This window comes from Pseudophryne corroboree (genome assembly GCF_028390025.1).
Source record: "Pseudophryne corroboree isolate aPseCor3 chromosome 3 unlocalized genomic scaffold, aPseCor3.hap2 SUPER_3_unloc_10, whole genome shotgun sequence".
NCBI classification, from domain to species: domain Eukaryota; kingdom Metazoa; phylum Chordata; class Amphibia; order Anura; family Myobatrachidae; genus Pseudophryne; species Pseudophryne corroboree.
Window position 1 is genome coordinate 151,117 of NW_026967494.1, and position 22,988 is coordinate 174,104.

Genomic DNA, 22,988 nt, shown 5'->3' on the forward strand with positions numbered 1-22,988 from the left:
CCTTTTGTGCCTCCAGTGGCACCTTGGGATCTCAACGTGGTGTTGGGTTTCCTAAAGTCACATTGGTTTGAGCCACTAAAAACCGTGGATTTGAAATATCTCACGTGGAAAGTGGTCATGCTGTTGGCCTTGGCTTCGGCCAGGCGTGTGTCAGAATTGGCGGCTTTGTCATGTAAAAGCCCTTATCTGATTTTCCATATGGATAGGGCGGAATTGAGGACTCGTCCTCCGTTTCTCCCTAAGGTGGTATCTGCTTTTCATTTGAACCAACCTATTGTGGTGCCTGCGGCTACTAGGGACTTGGAGGATTCCAAGTTACTGGACGTAATCAGGGCCTTGAAAATCTATGTTTCCAGGACGGCTGGAGTCAGGAAAACTGACTCGCTGTTTATTCTGTATGCACCCAACAAGCTGGGTGCTCCTGCTTCAAAGCAGACTATTGCTCGCTGGATCTGTAGCACAATTCAGCTTGCACATTCTGCGGCTGGACTGCCGCATCCTAAATCTGTAAAAGCCCATTCCACGAGGAAGGTGGGCTCTTCTTGGGCAGCTGCCCGAGGGGTCTCGGCTTTGCAACTTTGCCGAGCTGCTACTTGGTCAGGGGCAAACACGTTTGCTAAATTCTACAAATGTGATACCCTGGCTGAGGAGGACCTTGAGTTCTCTCATTCGGTGCTGCAGAGTCATCCGCACTCTCCCGCCCGTTTGGGAGCTTTGGTATAATCCCCATGGTCCTTACGAAGTCCCAGCATCCACTTAGGACGTCAGAGAAAATAAGATTTTACTCACCGGTAAATCTATTTTTCGTAGTCCGTAGTGGATGCTGGGCGCCCATCCCAAGTGCGGATTGTCTGCAATACTTGTATATAGTTATTGTTAACTAAAGGGTTATTGTTGAGCCATCTGTTACGAGGCTCCGTTAATATTTCATACTGTTAACTGGGTATAATATCACGAGTTATACGGTGTGATTGGTGTGGTTGGTATGAGACTTACCCGGGATTCAAAATCCTTCCTTATTGTGTCAGCTCTTCAGGGCACAGTATCCTAACTGAGGTCTGGAGGAGGGTCATAGTGGGAGGAGTCAGTGCACACCAGGTAGTTCTAAAGCTTTCTTTAGATGTGCCCAGTCTCCTGCGGAGCCGCTATTCCCCACGGTCCTTAAGGAGTCCCAGCATCCACTACGGACTACGAGAAATAGATTTACCGGTGAGTAAAATCTTATTTTTATTACTTTATTCAGCTCTTTATACACTTAACTTTGTGTTTAATATTTCAACGATTTATCTTACATACTTTACTGTACTTAATAAAGGTTATATATTATTTATTAGTGCGCAAACAGGACAGTACTTTCTCTTCTATGGTGTTTTATTATAGCAATGTCCATGTCACCTCTAGTAATCCCACATGAGCGCCTACGTCACCTCTAGTAATCCCACATAAGCATCCATGTCACCTCCTAGTAATCCCAGATGAGCGTCCATGTCACCTCTAGCAATCCCACATGAGCGCCCACGTCACCTCTAGCAATCCCACATGAGCGTCCGTGTCACCTCTAGTAATCCCACATGAGCGCCCGTGTCACCTCTAGTAATCCCAAATCAGCGTCCATGTCACCTCTAATAATCCCCCATGTCACCTCCTAGTAATCCCCCAAAAGCATCCATGTCACCTCTAGTAATCCCACATGAGCGTCCATGTCCCCTCTAGTAATCCCACATGAGCGCCAATGTCCCCTCTAGTAATCCCACATGAGCGTCCATGTCACCTCTAATAATCCCACATGAGCGTCCGTGTCACCTCTAGTAATCCCACATGAGCGCCCACGTCACCTCTAGTAATCCCATATGAGCATCCGTGTCACCTCTAGTAATCCCATATGAGTGTCCGTGTCACCTCTAGTAATCCCATATGAGCGTCCGTGTCACCTCTAGTAATCCCATATGAGCGTCCGTGTCACCTCTAGTAATCCCACTTGAGCGTCCGTGTCACCTCTAGTAATCCCACTTGAGCGTCCATGTCACCTCTAGTAATCCCACTTGAGCCTTCAGTGTTGATCAAGCTCCAGTCTAAGCATCCTAGTTTTTTGTTTTTTAATAAACATAAAAGCACTGATTACAGGTTAAAAAAAAAGTGTCAATTATAGAATTATATATTGTATCCTGTTACATCCTGGGTCTTGTCTGCTCGTTTTATATATTAATGTATTTTATTTCCAGCAGATGGACCCACAAGCAGGAATATCTCAGAAGGACATCTAATGTTATCCCTGGATTGTGAAATAACAGATAACGACAGTAGACAGGATTCTCCAGGAGATAACCCCATTACCCCAATTATTCATCCAGCTCTATCAACTGATCCCCCTGATCCTGGGAAATCTTCTCCTGATCACTCTGATATTGGTGCATCTATTACAGCTCTGAGATTAGATACAGAGTTTCCCTGTTCTACAGATGCCAAATGTTTTACACAGAACACAAACCGTATTACTCATCAGCCAGCTAAGGCAGGTGAGAGGCTATTTCCATGTTCTGAGTGTGGGAAATGTTTTACATATAAATCAGATCTTGTTACACATCAGAGACGTCACACTGGTGAGAAGCCATTTCCATGTTCTGAGTGTGGGAAATTTTTTACAAGTAAATCAAATCTTGTTGCACATCAGAGACGTCACACAGGTGAGAAGCCGTATTCCTGTTCTGAGTGTGGGAAATGTTTTGCACAGAAATCTGATCTTTTTAAACATCAGAGAAGTCACACAGGTGAGAAGCCGTATTCCTGTTCTGAGTGTGGGAAATGTTTTGCATCGAAATCATATCTTGTTACACATCAGAGAAGTCACACAGGTGAGAAGCCGTATTCCTGTTCTGAGTGTATGAAATGTTTTCCACAGAAATCAGATCTTATTACACATCAGAGAAGTCACACTGGTGAGAAGCCATTTCCATGTTCTGAGTGTGGGAAATTTTTTGCATCGAAATCAAATCTTGTTACACATCAGAGAAGTCACACAGGTGAGAAGCCGTATTCCTGTTCTGAGTGCGGGAAATGTTTTACATCGAAATCGGATCTTTTTAAACATCAGAGAAGGCACACAGATGAGAAGCCGTATTCCTGTTCTGAGTGTATGAAATGTTTTACACAGAAATCAGGTCTTGTTACACATCAGAGAAGGCACACAGGTGAGAAGCCGTATTCCTGTTCTGAGTGTATGAAATGTTTTCCACAGAAATCAGGTCTTGTTACACATCAGAGAAGTCACACTGGTGAGGAGCCATTTCCATATTCTGAGTGTGGGAAATTTTTTACAAATAAATCAAATCTTGTTACACAACAGAGAAGTCACACAGGTGAGAAGCCGTATTCCTGTTCTGAGTGTGGGAAATGTTTTGCATCGAAATCAAATCTTGTTACACATCAGAGAAGTCACACAGGTGAGAAGCCGTATTCCTGTTCTGAGTGTGGGAAATGTTTTGCATCAAAATCAAATCTTGCTGCACATCAGAAAAGTCACACAGATGACAAGCCGTATTCCTGTTCTGAGTGTGGGAAATGTTTTGTATCGAAACCAAATCTTGTTACACATCAGAGAAGTCACACAGGTGAGCAGCCATATTCCTGTTCTGAGTGTGGGAAATGTTTTGCACACAAATCATCTTTTGTTAGTCATCAGAGAAGTCACACAGGTGAGAAGCCGTATTCCTGTTCTGTGTGTGGGAAATGTTTTCCACAGAAATCGGCTCTTGTTACACATCAGAGAAGTCACACAGGTGAGAAGCCGTATTCCTGTTCTGAGTGTGGGAAATTTTTTGCAACAAAATCAAATCTTGTTACACATCAGAGAAGTCACACAGGTGAGAAGCCGTATTCCTGTTCTAAGTGTGGGAAATGTTTTAGACAGAAATCACATCTTGTTACACATCAGAGAAGTCACACAGGTGAGAAGCCATTTTCATGCTGTGAGAGAAATATATATGTTGAACATATTAGACATTACCCAAGCACGGAACCATTTAAATCTTCTGGAGTATAATTATCACTGTCATGCAATGTTCCTCAAGGGTCAATCCTATCTCCTATCTTCATGCAATATACAGTCTGGTCCATATATATTGGGACATCGACACAATTCTCATATTTTGAGCTCTATACACCACCACAATGGATTTGAAATTAAACAAACAAGATGTGCTTTAACTGCAGACTTTCCGCTTTAATTTGAGGGTATATACATCAAAATCAGGTGAACGGTGTAGGAATTAAAATGGTTTTTATATGTGCCTCCCACTTTTTAAGGGACCAAAAGTAATGGTACAAACTAAACAATCCTAAATCAAATATTGTAAATCAGATCAGTGCGCTCGTCCAGTTCAACAAAAAGTACTTTACTACTTAATGTGGTCGCAGCCCGGATCAGTGTTTCGTGAATTGAGCTTTCACATATTTTCCAAGGGCGATCTGATTACCATCTCCTAGATGAAGACCTGGATACAATATCCATACTGATATGCAAATATTTATCTGGTACGCATATAAATTTTGTGTGATAACTGAATTTAATCCCACATACGGAAATATACTACGCTATATAGTGATTCTTTGTGTCTCCTAGCAGCATTTAGATCCCAGTAGTAACCTGGACTAAAGAATGGGGGACTGATACGCCATGTGTCAAGCCGTAATCCGTACGCTATAATATTCTTGCGTGTGACAAAACTAGTGATAAGCGGATTCGGTTTTACTCTGTTCTCAAAACGGCATCTTATTGGCTTACAGATGTCATGTGTTTTTTATAGCCAATAAGATTCTGTTTTGAGATCCGAGTAAAACCGAATCCGCTCATCACTAGACAAAACTGATTGAAAAATACTACACCATAGTCGCTCTCTTGTTTCTTCCTTTGATTCCAAAATCCTAAATCAAACTTTTACTTTTTAATATTTTGTTGCAAATCCTTTTGTCAGTTACAGCCTGAAGTCTGGAACGCATAGACATCACCAGACGCTGGGTTTCATCCCTGGTGATGCTATGCCAGGCCTCTACTGCAACTGTCTTCAGTTCTTGCTTGTTCTTGGGGCATTTTCTCTTCCGTTTTGTCTTCATCAAGTGAAATGCATGCTCAATCGGATTCAGGTCAGGTGATTGACTTGGCCATTGCATAACATTCCACTTATTTGCCTTAAACGCTTTGGTTGCTTTCGCAGTATGCGTCGGGTCATTGTCCATCTGCACTGTGAAGCGCCTTCCAGTGAGTTCTGAAGCATTAGACTGAATATGAGCAGATAAAATTGCCCAAAACACTTCAGCATTCATCCTGCTGCTTTTATCAGCAGTCACATTATCAATAAATACAAGGGAACCAGTTCCATTGGCATCCATACATGCCCACGCCATGACACTTCCACCACCATGCTTCACTGATGAGCTGGTAGGTTTTGGATCATGAGCAGTTCCTTTCCTTCTCCATACTCTTCTCTTCCCATCACTCTGATACAAGTTGATATTTGTCTCATCTGTCCATAGGATGTTCCAGAACTGTAAAGGCTTTTTTAGATGTTGTTTGCAAACTCTAATCTGGTCTTCCTGTTTTATTGCTCACCAATGGGTTACATCTTGTGGTGAACCCTCTATATTCACTCTTGTGAAGTCTTCTCTTGATTGTTGACTTTGACACATATACACCTATCTCCTGGAGAGTGTTATTGATCTGGGCAACTGTTGTGATGGGGTTCGTGCTATTTAGTACACTAGTAGTGTACTAAATAGCATGAACAGCTTGTAACGTAGAGTGGCAAGTTTAATCTTTCTATGTATAATGGAGAGAAATAAAAGCTCCTCCCTAAGTTCCTGGATGCCAAATCACTGTCCTTAGTATCTCTGTACAGTTTTTTCTATTAGAGTACTAATTAGCAGGAACAGCTTATAATGTACAACACAGATTCTCTAACGCCGATGATCTACAGTACTGTGTTGCTCGAACAGTTAGTTGCGTCAGAATACACTAATTTATATCTACTGTTATGTCTATACGTGCTCATTACCTGCAGATTTACCCCGATTTGTGTGAAACCTGTGTGCACCCTTCTGTTGAATGTTTTACAATGGATTACACAAAAAAAATAATAAAGTGAATGTCACTGGAACACAAAAAAAATTGACACTTTGGGAATCGAACCCGGTACTCAGCGTGGCAGACCGGAGCCTTCATCGCTAGCCCACAGCACTGCATGGAAGATTGTCCAGTTCATGTGTAAAAGTACTGCAAAAAGCGATTCCTCCCCATTGGTGTTTGTTTATGCCATTAGGGGACTCGGACACTCATTTTGTGCACTGTACATACTGTAAAGTCAATGAGCTACATTATTCCTTTCACACATTAGTTGTGTCTGCATACACAAGTGTTTTAACACGTTCATTTGCGTCTGTATAAACTATACACACAGGGATTTGGCATCCAGAAACTTAGGGAGGAGTTTTTATCTCTCCCCATTATACTTAATATTACGGGATTTGTACACTCGCATATCCCTAACATCAATAGACCATACTGTATCTGTAACACGTTCATTTGCATCTGTATATGCTGTACTATTTGCACCTTTACTGTATATACTGTTATATACTTTATGACATACTGTAGCATAATGTAGCGTAATGAGATGCACCAGTAAAGTAGTTCTTACGCTGTAGTTCAGTATTGTATTTTAATGGAGACCACACGCTTGGGCATTAGTGATTTAAAAAAGCGACATCTGGTGTATGATCTTATGTATTACACTCGAAGGTAACGCCAAATGCTCTGTGTGCCTTCCTACGACTAGGCGCGCCTCCTTGCGCCCAGGTACGCTGTGTATGCCTAATCGCGACTAATGCCTCAGCCAGCCAAGATAACGGAGGACCCGTCTGTATATTTAGTTCCTAAATAATACATCCCAAATGCTTAGGTCTTTTTTCTGCTGTTTATTTTGTATCTTGTGCTTTGTGTAAATGTGAATGTCTAATACCAGTTTGCACAATCTGTATTGCTACACGACAATATGGCGCCCATTGGAACGTGTTTTCACTTCTAGTTTGCCTAACTTGTTGCAGACACTCATCTTGATAAGGAGTGCCGAGTGTTTTCAGATACAAGATCCTATCCATATATACCCTGTACATTATCGTGTGCATTAGAGTCACCCGGGTTCCATCTGCGCTGGTTTGTTATATGTTACATCTATATGGTACGGATACTTCCCTGTATGATTACATAATAAAAGCTTTTGATTGCATCTAATTATTGCATTAAAGCTTTTATTTTTATTCTGTTTTATATTCCCGTCTGAGTAATTACGCCATAATGTCTAATCTCGGAGTGGACCCCAGAAGATGTAAAGAAACCGTGTAAGTGTTCCATCATTCTGTTTCGTGTAAGCATACAGGTAAGTGATGGCACGGTGGTCACTGTCCGTCACATTCAGGTGGTATAATGGAAGTGGGACTGTCTGGGCTTATTCTAGTCTGCTGCAGAAATAAAAAAAATCAGCCTTTATCCTGCTTAAAAAAATGACAAAGCCCATAAATCAAGCTTGGTCGCACAAGACAGTCTCCACATTAATGGTGGCACATCATATAGGCTGAGGACCCATGCTTCTGCTATATATGGCATAACCCTCTTTGTCGACAAAAACCTTCCCTACACCATTCACAATGTCCACCATTGCCCTTTCAGAAGGGACACAACTTTGCTTGTTCCACCTACTTCACAGAGCCCAGGACCATCTCCATGACCATGTCATGTTTATCTGGGAGGTTCATTGCCTGAGATGACCACAGAACCACCAGGTAGCTGCCAAGGAGAGAGAGGGGGAGCGCTATCAATAGCAGGTGGTAAATCCCCTGGTGGATAAATATACAGCAAAAGAAAAGAATTACCAGCGCTGGCTGATCATGTATGATTAATACATCCGAAAGGCTTAGTGAATTAAAAACCACAGTTATTCCACATGTAAAAACACACACAAAAAATAAATAAAAATAAATAACATTGAGAAATAAATTATTAAAAATTAGAATATGCCACAATATGCCTGTGTTGATGATTTAGATGTCCACATGAACTGCTAGTGATGGACATTTCCAGTGACATTGGTCCTCTCTGAGTGTAATTAGCCGTTGATGTGGACATCTAAATCATCAACTCAGGCATATTGTGGCATATTCTAACTTTTAATTTATTTCTCAATTTTTTATTTTTTTTTATGTGTTTTTACGTGTGGAATAAATGTGGTTTTTAATTCACTAATCCTTTCGGATGTATAGTACCTATTAATCATACATGATCAGCCAGCGCTGGTAATTCTTTTCTTTTGCAGTGGCCAAGAAGAACCCAGATTCCCCAGGAACTGGAGAGTCCAAAGATCCACCCCGCATGAGGTAAAGAAGGGACAACCACAGGGTCTGGCTCACCTCTTTCCTTCCTAAAAGCTGCTCTTTACCCAGTTTGGTACCTGTGGGATCCCACTCCAATTTCCCTTGAGAGTCCTTACCCTCATTAATCCCTTCTGAACCTACCAGTTCCTTCCCCTTCCAACCACTCCTCCTTTTTAAGCTTTTCACCACCTGCTGTGTGAGTCCCATCCAACTACTCCATTCCTTGACTCATTGGTGTAGCAACCCCCTCCCCCCCCCACCACCACACTGCTACACTGCAGTTAAGCTGTGAGGCTTGCTGCTAGCAGTACTCACTACCCAGCACACACACTCACATCATGATTACACCGCTGTGCCAGAGACACTGTCTCACTGACAACCAGGACGAGACACTCCCAGAAAGGCATGTATGTATGAGTACGGAGAGAGTGGGTGCAGTGGGGCTGCATCACTGACCAGGACGAGACACTCCCAGAAAGGCATGTATGTATGAGTACGGAGAGAGTGGGTGCAGTGGGGCTGCATGACTGACATCTGAGCCTGTCACATCAGTGAGGTGGATGGGGCATCCCATTCCCAGCCGGTACAGCACAGTATTTGTAAGAGCCGGAGCGGTGCTGGGCTACTGGCTGACAGCCTAGCATCTCGGTGCAGCGGCAGAAGTCTGTAAATGATGGGAAATAACATCTGGCCCATGGCTACTGTGAGGAAATGAGAGGTCTGTTACAATATAGCTATGCCTCATTTCTCTGACGTCCTAGTGGATGCTGGGAACTCCGAAAGGACCATGGGGAATAGCGGCTCCGCAGGAGACTCGGCACAACTAAAGAAAGCTTTTAGACTACCTGGTGTGCACTGGCTCCTCCCACTATGACCCTCCTCCAGACCTCAGTTAGATTTTTGTGCCCGGCCGAGCTGGATGCACACTAGGGGCTCTCCTGAGCTCCTAGAAAAGAAAGTATATTTTAGGTTTTTTATTTTACAGTAAGACCTGCTGGCAGCAGGCTCACTGCACCGAGGGACTAAGGGGAGAAGAAGCGAACCTACCTGCTTGCAGCTAGCTTGGGCTTCTTAGGCTACTGGACACCATTAGCTCCACAGGGATCGACCGCAGGACCCATCCTTGATGTTCGGTCCCGAGGCCGCGCCGCCGCCCCCCTTACAGAACCAGAAGCCAGAAGAGGTCCGGAAAATCGGCGGCAGAAGACTTCAGTCTTCACCAAGGTAGCGCACAGCACTGCAGCTGTGCATCATTGCTCCTCATGCACACCTCACACTCCGGTCACTGGTGGGTGCAGGGCGCTGGGGGGGGCACCCTGAGCAGCAATAAAAACACGCTGTCGTTTGGACTCTCCACGGCACCGAGGGTGTTTACCAAGGTAATGGCAGAAATGATGATACTCCTTCGAAAAAAGGGAGTTTTAACTATCCCGTACTTGGACGATCTCCTTATAAAGGCGAGGTCCAAGGAGCAGTTGTTGGTCGGGGTAGCACTATCTCGGGAAGTGCTACAACAGCACGGATGGATTCTAAACATTCCAAAGTCACAGCTGGTTCCTACCACAAGCCTACTGTTCCTGGGGATGGTTCTGGACACAGAACAGAAAAAAGTGTTTCTCCCGATGGAGAAGGCCGAGGAGCTGTCATCTCTAGTCAGAGACCTCCTGAAACCAAAACAGGTATCGGTGCATCACTGCACACGAGTCCTGGGAAAAATGGTAGCTTCCTACGAAGCAATTCCATTCGGCAGGTTTCATGCAAGAATTTTTCAGTGGGACCTCTTGGACAGGTGGTCAGGATCGCATCTTCAGATGCATCGGCTGATAACCCTGTCTCCAAGGACCAGGGTATCTCTGTTGTGGTGGCTGCAGACGGCTCATCTTCTGGAGGGCTGCAGATTTGGCATACAGGACTGGGTCCTGGTGACCACGGATGCCAGCCTTCGAGGCTGGGGGGCAGTCACACAGGGAAGAAATTTCCAAGGACTTTGGTCAAGTCAGGAGTCGTCCCTACACATCAATATTCTGGAACTGAGGGCCATTTACAATGCCCTAAGTCAGGCAAGGCCCCTGCTTCAAAACCAGCCGGTTCTGATCCAATCAGACAACATCACGGCAGTCGCCCATGTACATAGTTATAGTTATTGCCTAACTAAAGGGTTATTGTTATGAGCCATCTGTTGAGAGGCTCAGTTATGTTTCATACTGTTAACTGGGTATAGTATCACCGGTTATACGGTGTGATTGGTGTGGCTGGTATGAGTCTTACCCGGGATTCAAAATCCTTCCTTATTGTGTACGCTCTTCCGGGCACAGTATCCTAACTGAGGCTTGGAGGAGGGTCATAGTGGGAGGAGCCAGTGCACACCAGGTAGTCTAAAAGCTTTCTTTTAGTTGTGCCCGTTCTCCTGCGGAGCCCCTATTCCCCATGGTCCTTTCGGAGTTCCCAGCATCCACTACGGACTACGAGAAAAAGATTTACCGGTGAGTAAAATCTTATTTTCTTATGTCAAATATGTACTTTTATCCCTATACATTCAATTCATCTATTTCCTCATTCTACATAACATGTCCATTACTGCTCACCCAATATTGTTTAAATCAACCTTAATATTGTTAATATATGCAATTGTGTTACGTTATCTGTTACCCTTTAGATAATGTATTCAAGTTAGACCTAGTTTTCTATTGTTTACTACCACCACAGTGGACACTCAAAGGGTGAGTCATATAAGGTACCATTGTCCCTTTTTGTTTACTCCCTATTGTCCGACAGTGAGCTGACCAGACATGGTTGCTCTCTGGCTGATGTAATCACCTTGATTAGAATATGTATTGTATTCCAATGCTGTAAGATCCTTAGACAAAGAAGTCACACACACTCCATGTAATATGAAGCTTCTGGGGCTATAAGTAGAGCTAACCAGAGAGCTGAAAGAGATTCTATGCTCCTTGACTAAGAAGTGATGTTCTGTCAGGAGTTTGTGGTGGGAATTGTCACGTGGAATTGGATTACAGAGGTGTGCTGAGCTGTTTATAGCCCATACTGTTCAATAAACCACTGTTGGTTTTTCATTTACCACTGTGCCTGAGTGATTTGGAACCCAGTATCTTCACAGCTACTATCGATGGCGGGTAACTACCTGGCTCTCTGCCTTTGATGGTAAAACTAGTTATCATCAGGTATAAACCATCAATGATTCATGATCATCAATAGTTGATGGCCAATCCTAGACCAGACCGAGAGACCACAGCCACCACCAGATCCACAATGTGTACCTAGAAGCTTCCACATCTGGCACTTGGTCACCCACCATCAGATCTACCTTCTCCTAGAGAGCCACCTTCACAGCTTTCCACATCTAAGCTGGAACTCTGCAGGTTTCCTTCACCACCAGCTTGGATCTCCTTTGCATCAGCATCCTGGCCAGCCTCACACAGGTCCATGGAATCAGCATTATGATAACTTTTGACTCTCTATTTGCTGCAGCTGCTGTATAGTTCCTGTGATTTCCTCCAGCTTATTAACCAGCTGCACCAGCTCCTCATTTCATGTAACTCTCCCAGCTGCTGTAACAGTTTTTTCTCTGACGTCCTAGTGGATGCTGGGGACTCCGTAAGGACCATGGGGAATAGACGGGCTCCGCAGGAGACTGGGCACTCTAAAGAAATATTTAGGACTACCTGGTGTGCACTGGCTCCTCCCCCTATGGCCCTCCTCCAAGCCTCAGTTAGATTTCTGTGCCCGGCTGAGCTGGATGCACACTAGGGGCTCTCCTGAGCTCCTAGAAAGAAAGTATATTTTAGGTTTTTTATTTTCAGTGAGACCTGCTGGCAACAGGCTCACTGCACCGAGGGACTAAGGGGAGAAGAAGCAAACCTACCTAAGTGGTGGTAGCTTGGGCTTCTTAGGCTACTAGACACCATTAGCTCCAGAGGGATCACACACAGGACCCGACCTCGTCGTCCGTTCCCGGAGCCGCGCCGCCGTCCCCCTTACAGAGCCAGAAGCAAGAAGGTCCGGAAAAGCGGCGGCTGAAGACTTCTGTCTTCTCCAAGGTAGCGCACAGCACTGCAGCTGTGCGCCATTGCTCCTCATGCACACCACACACTGCGGTCACTGATGGGTGCAGGGCGCTGGGGGGGGGGCGCCCTGAGCAGCAATATTAACACCTTGGCTGGCAAACTGGCACCATATATAGCCCCAGGGGCTATATGGGTGTATATTAACCCCTGCCAGATATATTAAAATAGCGGGAGAAAGCCTGCCGAAAAAGGGGCGGGGCCATCTCCCTCAGCACACTGGCGCCATTTTCCCTCACAGCTCCGCTGGAAGGATCACTCCCTGGCTCTCCCCTGCAGTCCTGCACTACAGAAAAGGGTAAAAAAGAGAGGGGGGGCAGTATAAATATATTATGCGCAGTATAAATATATTATGCAGCTATAAGGGGAAAACACGTTTTATAGGTGATATCCCTGTGATATATAGCGCTCTGGTGTGTGCTGGCATACTCTCCCTCTGTCTCCCCAAAGGGCTTTGTGGGGTCCTGTCCACTGTAAGAGCATTCCCTGTGTGTCTGCTGTGTGTCGGTACTGCTGGGTCGACATGTATGAGGAGGACAATGATGTGGAGGCGGAGCAAATGCCTGTGAATGTGATGTCACCCCCTGCGGGGTCGACACCTGTGTGGTTGGACTTATGGAAGGAATTATGTGAAAGTGTCAACTCCTTACACAAAAGGTTTGACGACATAGAACAGCCGGCTACTCAGCTTGTGCCTGTTCCAGCGTCTCAAATGTCATCAGGGGCTTCAAAATGCCCGCTACCTCAGGTGACAGATACAGACGTCGACACGGATACCAACTCCAGTGTCGACGACGATGAGACTAGTGTACCCTCCAATAGGTCCACCCGTTACATGATTGAGGCAATGAAAAATGTTTTACACATTTCTGATAATACCCCAGGTACCACAAAAAAGGGTATTATGTTTGGTGAGAAAAAGCTACCTGTAGTTTTTCCTGCATCTGAGGAATTAAATGAGGTGTGTGAGGAAGCGTAGACTTCCCCCGATAAGAAATTGATAATTTCTAAATGGTTATTGGCAGCGTACCCTTTCCCGCCAGAGGATAGGTCACGTTGGGAAACACCCCCTAGGGTAGATAAGGTGCTGACACGCATATCAAAGAAGGTGGCACTACCGTCTCCGGATACGGCCGCCCTGAAGGCGCCTGCTGATAGGAAGCAGGAAACTACCCTAAAAGCTATCTACACACACACAGGCATTATATTGCGACCAGCGATTGCATCAGCTTGGATGTGCAGTGCTGCTGCTGCGTGGTCAGATTCCCTGTCGCATAATATTGATACCATGGATAGGGACAATATTATGCTGACGATTGAGCATATAAAAGATGCAGTCTTATACATGCGTGATGCACAGAGGGATATTTGCCGGCTGGCATCAAAAATAAGCGCTATGTCAATTGCCGCCAGAAGGGGGTTATGGACTCGGCAATGGTCTGGTGATGCCGACTCAAAACGGCACATGGAAGTTTTGCCCTATAAGGGGGTGGAACTGTTTGGGGAGGGTCTTTCGGACCTCATGTCCACAGCTACTGCTGAGAAATCGACCTTTTTGCCACAGGCTACCCCACAGCAAAAGAAAGCACCGTATTATCAGGTACAGTCCTTTCGGCCCCAGAAAAGCAAGAGGGCTAGAGGCTCATCCTTTCTGCCGAGAGGCAAAGGTAGAGGAAAAAAGCTGCAACACACAGCTAGTTCCCAAGAGCAGAAGTCCTCCCTCGCGTCCGGTAAGTCCACAGCATGACGCTGGGGCTGCTCAGGCGGACCCGGGTACGGTGGGGGCCCGTCTCAGGAATTTCAGCGCTCAGTGGGATCTCTCACAAGTGGATCCCTGGCTTTTTCAAGTAATATCTCAGGGGTACAGGCTGGAATTCGAGACGTCTCCCCCCCCCCGCCGTTTCCTAAAATCTGCCTTACCGGCAACTCCCTCTGCCAGGGAGGCGGAGTTGGTGGCTGTTTAAAAAGTGTATTCACAGCAAGTGATTGTCAAGGTACCCCTCCTCAAGCAAGGAAAGGGTTACTATTCCACAATGTTTGTGGTACCGAAACCGGATGGTTCGGTGAGACCCATCTTAAATCTAAAATCCTTGAACACTTATATCAAAAGGTTCAAGTTCAAGATGGAATCGCTTAGGGCGGTTATTGCGAGCCTGGTCGAGGGGGATTACATGGTCTCCCTGGACATCAAGGATGCGTACCTGCATGTCCCCATTTACCCTCCTCACCAGGAGTACCTCAGATTTGTGGTACAGGACTGTCACTATCAGTTCCATACGCTGCCATTTGGGTTGTCCACGGCACCGAAAGTCTTTACCAAGGTAATGGCCGAAATGATGATACTCCTTCGCAAGAAAGGAGTTTTAATTATCCCGTACTTGGACGATCTCCTGATAAAGGCGAGGTCCAAGGAACAGTTGGTAGTGGGAGTAGCACTTTCTCGGGAAGTGCTACAACAGCACGGCTGGATTCTCAATATTCCAAAGTCACAGCTGGTCCCGACGACACGTCTTCTGTTCCTGGGAATGATTCTGGACACAGACCAGAAAAGAGTGTTTCTTCCAGTGGAAAAAGCCGAGGAGTTGTCATCTCTAGTCAGAGACCTCCTAAAACTGGGACAGGTGTTAGTACATCAATGCATACGAGTCCTGGGAAAAATGGTGGCTTCGTACGAGGCAATTCCATTCGGAAGGTTCCACGCAAGGACTTTCCAGTGGGACCTGTTGGACAAATGGTCCGGGTCCCATCTCCAGATGCAACAGCGGATAACCCTGTCGGCAAGAACCAGGGTGTCGCTGCTGTGGTGGCTGCAGAGTGCTCATCTACTAGAGGGCCGCAGATTCGGAATACAGGACTGGGTCCTGGTGACCACGGATGCCAGCCTTCAGGGCTGGGGTGCAGTCACACAGGGAAGAAATTTCCAAGGACTGTTGTCAAATCAGGAGATTTCGCTTCACATAAATATTCTGGAGCTAAGGGCCATTTACAATGCCCTAAGCCAAGCAAGACCACTGCTTCAGAACCGGCCGGTGCTGATCCAATCAGACAACATCATGGCGGTCGCCCATGTAAACAGACAGGGCAGCACAAGAAGCAGGAGGGCAATGGCAGAAGCCACAAGGATTCTCCGATGGGCAGAGAATCATGTGTTAGCACTGACAGCAGTGTTCATTCCGGGAGTGGATAACTGAGAAGCAGACTTCCTGAGCAGGCACGACCTCCACCCGGGAGAATGAGGACATCATCCAGAAGTCTTCCAAATGCTGATACACCGCTGGGAAAGACTACAGGTGGACATGATGGCGTCCCGCCTCAACAAAAAGCTAAAAAGATATTGCGCCAGGTCAATGGACCGTCAGGCGATCGCTGTGGACGCTCAAGTGACTCCGTGGGTGTACCAGTCGGTTTATGTGTTTCCTCCTCTGCCTCTCATACCCAAGGTACTGAGAATAATAAGAAGGCGAGGAGTGAAAACTATTCTCGTGGTTCTGGATTGGCCAAGAAGAGCTTGGTACCCGAAACTTCAAGAGATGCTTGCAGAGGACCCTTGGCCTCTGCCGCTCAGACAAGACCTGCTGCAGCAGGGACCCTGTCTGTTCCAAGACTTACCGCGGCTACGTTTGACGGCATGGCTGTTGAACGCCGGATCCTAAAGGAAAAGGGCATTCTGGAGTCATCCCTACCCTGATCAAGGCCAGGAAGGATGTCACCGCAAAACATTATCACCGCATTTGGCGGAAATATGTTGCTTGGTGTGAGGCCAAGAAGGCCCCAACGGAGGAATTTCAACTGGGTCAATTCCTGCATTTCCTGCAAGCAGCTGTGACATTGGGCCTCAGATTGGGGTCCATTAAGGTCCAGATCTCGGCTCTGTCGACTTTCTTCCAGAAAGAACTGGCTTCACTGCCTGAAGTACAGACATTTGTTAAGGGAGTTCTGCATATTCAGCCTCCTTTTGTGCCCCCAGTGGCACCTTGGGATCTCAATGTGGTTTTGGAGTTCCTAAATTCGCATTGGTTTGAGTCACTTAAGACTGTGGATTTGAAATATCTCACGTGGAAAGTGGTTATGCTGTTGGCTCTGGCTTCGGCCAGGCGTGTGTCAGAATTGGCGGCTTTGTCCTGTAAAAGCCCTTATCTGATTTTCCATATGGATAGGGCAGAATTGAGGACTTGTCCTCAGTTCCTCCCGAAGGTGGTATTAGCTTTTCACTTGAACCAACCTATTGTGGTGCCTGCGGCTACTTGGAGTTTCAAGTTACTGGATGTAGTCGGGGCCCTGAAAATGTATGTTTCCAGGACGGCTGGAGTCAGGAAAACTGACTCGCAGTTTATTCTATATGCACCCAACAAGCTGGGTGCACCTGCTTCTAAGCAAACTATCGCGCGCTGGATTTGTAGCACTATTCAGCTGGCGCATTCTGCGGTGGAACTACCGCAGCCTAAATCTGTAAAAGCCCATTCCACAAGGAAGGTGGGCTCTTCTTGGGCGGCTGCCCGAGGGGTCTCGGCTTTACAACTTTGCCGAGCTGCTACTTGGTCAGGGGCAAACACGTTTGCAAAATTCTATAAATTTGATACCCTGGCTGAGGAGGACCTGGAGTTCTCTCATTCGGTGCTGCAGAGTCATCCGCACTCTCCCGCCCGTTTGGGAGCTTTGGTATAATCCCCATGGTCCTTACGGAGTCCCCAGCATCCACTAGGACGTTAGAGAAAATAAGATTTTACTCACCGGTAACTAACATTACATCTGCACTAACATTTTTTGAGACAGGAGCCATTAGAAGAAAACAGACACAGGATGGAAAAAAGAAAATAACAGAGAAAAAGGTGACCGAGCCGAGAATGCAAAGAAGAGAAGGAAAGGATGTGTGAAAAGAACAGATATATTCAAATATGCAAACCCGAGACAAATGACAAATAGATTCTCATCTCATTTTGCAGAAGAAATATGGGTCTTGTACACCTCAGAGGTCTTCTATTCTATCCAAGGCAGCCATATAGCAATAAACTCAGACCGTCTATCCGCAGCACTCAGTAATATATCTTCCATATTCATATAATAATCCAGTCTGGAGAACCAGGTATGCCACGTAGGAGGATTGGAGGACATCCACAGAGTGGGAATTACTGCCCGGGCGGCATTGCCAAGGTGTCGTAGTAGAGATGACTTATAGGTAGAGAGTGGGGTAGTGGAATGGATCAACAACCAAATGGCCGGGTCACATGGGACAGGAGCATGAAGGATAATACTGGAAATGGAAATTACATCACCCCAAAAAGTTTTAATAAGGGGACAGGTCCACCAGATGTGTAACAAAGAGCCTAAATCTTTATGACATCTCCAACAGGCAGGTGAGATAGATGGAGAAATGGCGTGTAGGAGGATAGGGTGTCTGTACCATCTCATCAGAATCTTATATTGCGTTTCTCTGACCTGTATGCATATGGAACTCCCATGGGCTTTAAGAAAAATAGAGTCCCATTCCCTGTCTGAGAGTGAGATGTTCAGATCTCTTTCCCATTTCTGGGTGAAAGGAGGAGGGGCCAAGGAGTCAGATGCATACAGGAGTCTATACAAGGTGGACACCGTGTGTACGGGGTTCTGGGGCGCAACACACATCCTTTCAAATGGAGTCAGCTCCCGGGATGCTTGCCGGTATATATTATCCATATATAGGAAGTGTCGAACCTGTAAGAACTTCCAGAAATCAGCCTGCGGGATCTCCCATTTTGCTGGAATATCTGAAAATTGCTTAACCCCGGATGGTTGAACTAGCTGACCTACTCTGAAAAGTCCCTCCAGCGCCCAGTTTTGGTAATAGACAAGGGAGAGGCCAGGTGGGAAAGCCGGGTTACTCAAAAAGGAAGTTAGGGGGCCAAAGACCGAGGAGAGGGACGGTCGACGTCTTATCCCTCTCCAAAAGGAGAGCGTAGGAGAAATAGTAGGGTGGGGTTGCGGAAGTTTGGGTAAGGTCGGGAGCCAAGGAAAAATTTCAGGGTATAGATTAACATATAGGCCTTCCAAGACCACCCATTGTTTAACCTCCCGACTCCTGGTCCAGTCCAAGACCCTATTCAAGAGGATTGCATTGTAAAAGTTTTTAATATCTGGGAGTTGAAATCCACCTTTTTTAGGCGGGCGAGTCAGGACTGATCTATCAATTCTGGGCCTCTTACGGCGCCAAATAAATTGTTGGATCAAGGATCTTACGGTCTGGAACCAGGAATCTGGGATTCGGATTGGTAAAGTCTGGAGGAGATAGAGCAATTTGGGTAATGTGTTCATCTTTACAACATTAATTCTGGCTAGCCATGAAAGATTATGGTGTTGCCATCTGCAGTAGTCATTTCTAATGGCTTGGAGAATAGGGTAGAAGTTCAGGGACAGCAGATGCAATAAATCGCTGGGAAGCTGGACTCCTAGGTACGTGATGTGGGAATCTCTCCATATAAATGGGAAAGTGGATTTCAAAAAAGTTAAAATCGTATGAGGTGTTGAAATATGAAGGGCATAGGATTTGGATGTGTTGACTTTAAAACCGGAAAGTGAACGAAAGATGTCCAATTCACACATGAGGTGAGGGAGTGAGTGGGTGGGTTGTGTGACGACTGTCAGCAGATCGTCTGCAAACATAGCAAGTTTGTATTCCATGTCACCTACTTGAAGCCCTTTAATGCAATCATTCGCTCTAATAGCCCTAGCCAAGGCTTCGATACAAAGAACGAAAATCAGGGGGGACAAGGGACAGCCCTGTCTCGTTCCATTACTTAAAGTAAAGTTGTCAGAAAGAATCCCATTAACCCGCACTCGAGCCAATGGCCGTGTATAGAGGGATAATATCCTGTGGAGGGCTTGTGGACCCAACCCAATGTGCTCCAGTACCGCCCTCATAAAGTCCCAATTGACTCTGTCAAAGGCCTTTTCGGCGTCTGTAGACAGCAACACAGTAGGTGTCCTACTGTTAGAGGCCTGATGTATAAGGTTGAGGATCTTTGTCGTATTATCTTTTGCTTCACGGCCCGGGACAAAGCCCACCTGATCACTGTGAATAAGTGAGAAACTTGTTCAAGCTTAAGGGCCCTACACACTTAAAGATTATCTGTCCAATCTGGCTGATTGGAAAGAAAATCTGGCAATGGCTGGGAGCAAATGACAATCAACAATTTGCTCCCAAAATCAAGAAAATGAACAAAAACAGTTCAGATAAATTGGTCTAATGAAACAAACTTAACCAATTTGTCTTAAAGTCCATTTTTGTCTGTTTTCCAATGTTTGAGAGCAAATAGTCAATTGCCATTTGCTCCCAGACATTGCCAGATTGTCTTTCCAATCAGACAGATAATCTTTTAGTGTGTAGGGCCCTTAAGAGCCATCAATTTCGCAAAAAGTTTGAGATCCACATTAAGCAAAGAAATGGGCCTGTAACTGGAACACACTGAGGGGTCCGTCCCTTGTTTAGGAATCACAGTAATTTGAGCCTCCAGGGACTGACGTGAGAAATGTGTATCAGCTGAGATGAAGTTAAAGGCCTGTAATTATCTAGGGGCGAGAGTCTCTTTAAACGTCTTATAATAAATGGCGGTAAAACCGCCCAGGCCCGGACTTTTACGTAAGGGCGTGGAGGAGATAACTTGTTCAACCTCAGTTAAGGTAAAGGGTGCTTCCAGGGAGTCACAGTCAGAGAGTGACAACTGAGGGAGCGCCACTTTAGCTAAGTATTTCCTGGATCTCAACATATTAGAAAGGGAATCGTGGGTCGGAGAGGGATCACCTAGATTATATAAGGTGTTATAATAATTTTTAAAGCACGCTGCTATCTCCGGTGTCTTAAAGCATACGGAGCCCGCGCTATTTTTCATAGAGGGGATAAGAGGCCATTCTCTGGGATCTAAGTGCCTGTGCTAACAAGCGTCCTGGCTCATTTCCCCACTTATAGTATTTGCTGTTACATTTATGCAGGGAGGCCTGGGTTTTGTTATTGAGGATTTTCCGGAGGTGCGTCCGGGCTTCGAACAGATCCACCAAATCGGAGGGAGACAGGGAGGATTTATGGCGGGCCTCCAAAGAATGGATTTTATGCAACAATGCGGTGGTTAAGGCCAGTCTATTTTTCTTCACAAAAGAGCCTAATTGGATCAATTTACCCCGTATAACACATATGTGGGCCTCCCAGACCGTAATTTTGGATAATTCCCCTGTATCGTTACAGATAATGCCTTATCTAGTTCAGATTTGCAATACTCATCATATAGGAGGGATTCATTAAAGCGCCAGGTCCAAGGGCCGGGGGATCGGGAGGGGACTGAGAGAGACAAGAATACCGAGGCATGGTCTGACCAAGTAATGGAGCCAATGGAGGCGTCCACTATTAAGGGGAGGAGTTTATGGCTCAGAAACAAGTAGTCTAGATGTGAGTAAACCTGATGTGGGTGCGAGAAGAATGAGAAGTCTCTGTCAGCGGTGTGTGTGACCCTCCAAGAGTCAGCAAGTTGAAATTCGTGGAAGACCTTCCTAACCTGTCTATGTTTTCGTTCAGAGAATTTAGGGGCTGGCGGGGAGGTGTCAATGGAGGGGTCCATGGATCAGTTTAAGTCGCCTCCCAAAACAACAATACCTGTCATGAGGGCTTCAAGCCGGGGAAGTTGGGAACGGAAAAAGGACAGTTGGCCCTGATTTGGAGCATAGAGTGTACGCCTGAGAAAATATATTGCATTGGACAATCTCCCAGGAACTAATTTATGGACTGAGACATCAGTCACTTGTAGGGCTTTAGAAAAAAGTATAGCGACCCCCTTGGATTTACTTTCGGGGTTGTTGGAGTAGTAAACGAGCGGGAATCTATGATTTACTAAAGAGGGCCTGTGGGCAGAGATCTTAAAGTGTGTCTCCTGTATCAGAGCCACATCTACTCCGTCCGACCGCAGTGTCCGAAATAAATGGGACCTCTTCTCAGGGATGTTAAGACCTTTGGCGTTGATAGAGGCAAATTTAAGTGTACCTGGGGCAGACATCAAATCGTATCACAGTACAGGATAGCAGGAGACTCGGACAGGTCACTAAAGAAAGTGAGAGACAATACAGAAGAGAAAGAAAGGAAAAAGAGCAGGTCACGGAGAATAGGAACATCAGGAACAAAGAAACACCTGCAATGGGAGAGCTGGTAAGTATGTATACCAGCAACCCCATAGGGCACAATGGCCGTGTGCGGGACCGGGGCAAGGGAGTCACCCCCTCAGGCACTATATATACTATGAACATTTTAAGAAAAAGAACGAAAAAACAAAAGCAAAACATTAGCATTAACCAGCAATAACAACTAACTGTCTACTAGTATAGTCTCAATACTAAGCTCCAGGTTTGAAGGTGAAGCCGGGGAGAACACGGTGAAACGGGGCAGAAGTGGCACGAGGCCACATAGGATGTGTCTCACCCGGCATGCCACAGCCGGAACATTCAACCCTCCTGCAGAAAACAAGAAGATCCAGTTTGCAGGGCAGTAACAATGTCGTCAGGTAGCAGAGGAGTCCTGGCACACGGGGAGGGTTTTGGAAGCTTTCTTCTGAGAGCTACGTACAACTTGCCATGACGCTCCAGTCCCCGCAGGTTGAGGCGGGTGCAGATCCGGGAGGATGAAGTCCCAATCCGGAATCTTCGGGGGTGGGAGACCGAGACCGGAGCAGAAAGTGGGGAGGTTGGAGGGAGTATGTAGGGTGTGTAACTTTCCCGAAGCGGAGACCTGTAGACTGAAAGGGAAACCCCATCGGTATTTCAGTTGTCGTTTACGGAGTTCCTCCGTAAGGGGATGGAGGGTCTCTCTTTGTTGAAGCGTATGCCAGGAGAGGTCCTGGAAGATGGAAATTGGGTTGCCATTAAAGTCCAGGCCATTCAGGCGGCGCACTCATAATTTCCTCTTTCTGAGAGTAGTAATGCAATCGACATATGACGTCCCGAGGTCGGTCGGAGGAGAGTCCTCTCGGTTTGAGGGCACGGTGAGCTCTGTCAAAGATAATGGCATTAGCTGGGTCCTTACCCAGAACTGTGTTGAATATTTTCGTCAGGGCATCTACTCGGCCTGTCTGGGGACATCTTCGTGAATACCTCTCACCCGGACATTGTTTCTCCTACCTCTATTGTCCAAATCCAACACACGGGTCTGCATCGACCGGATTTCATCTGATTGAGCTTTGATAACATCCGTTAGGGACCCCATAAAGACATCAGTGGAGTCACGATGGTCCTCCAGTGCTGTTACCCTATCCAAGAGCTGCGAGATATCATGTTTGATAGATGCCAACTCTCTACGCATGGTGTCTTGGAGGTCCTGCTTAGTTGGAAGCATTTTCATAAACTTCAAGATGTCTTGAAGAGCAGTATCACTGTGAGCGTGGGGGGCGGGTTGCTCCATCGCTAAAGGGGAGGCAGGAGAGGCGGAATGACAGGAAGAGGGGCTTGAGGGAGAGAGAGCTCCAGAAAGCGTTGTGGGAG

At 46.1% G+C, this 22,988-nt stretch overlaps 1 protein-coding gene across 1 annotated transcript in view; it reads left to right on the top strand.

The window, feature by feature from the left end:
- Positions 1 to 2,184: 2,184 nt before the first annotated feature.
- Positions 2,185 to 22,988, top strand: part of LOC134983203 (zinc finger protein 850-like) — a 147,076-nt gene continuing 126,272 nt past the window's right edge. Inside the window, exon 1 of the mRNA XM_063948944.1 lies at positions 2,185 to 3,944. Coding sequence (XP_063805014.1) covers positions 2,264 to 3,944 — 1,681 coding nt within the window. The 5' untranslated portion in view covers positions 2,185 to 2,263. The remainder of the gene's footprint in view (positions 3,945 to 22,988) is intronic.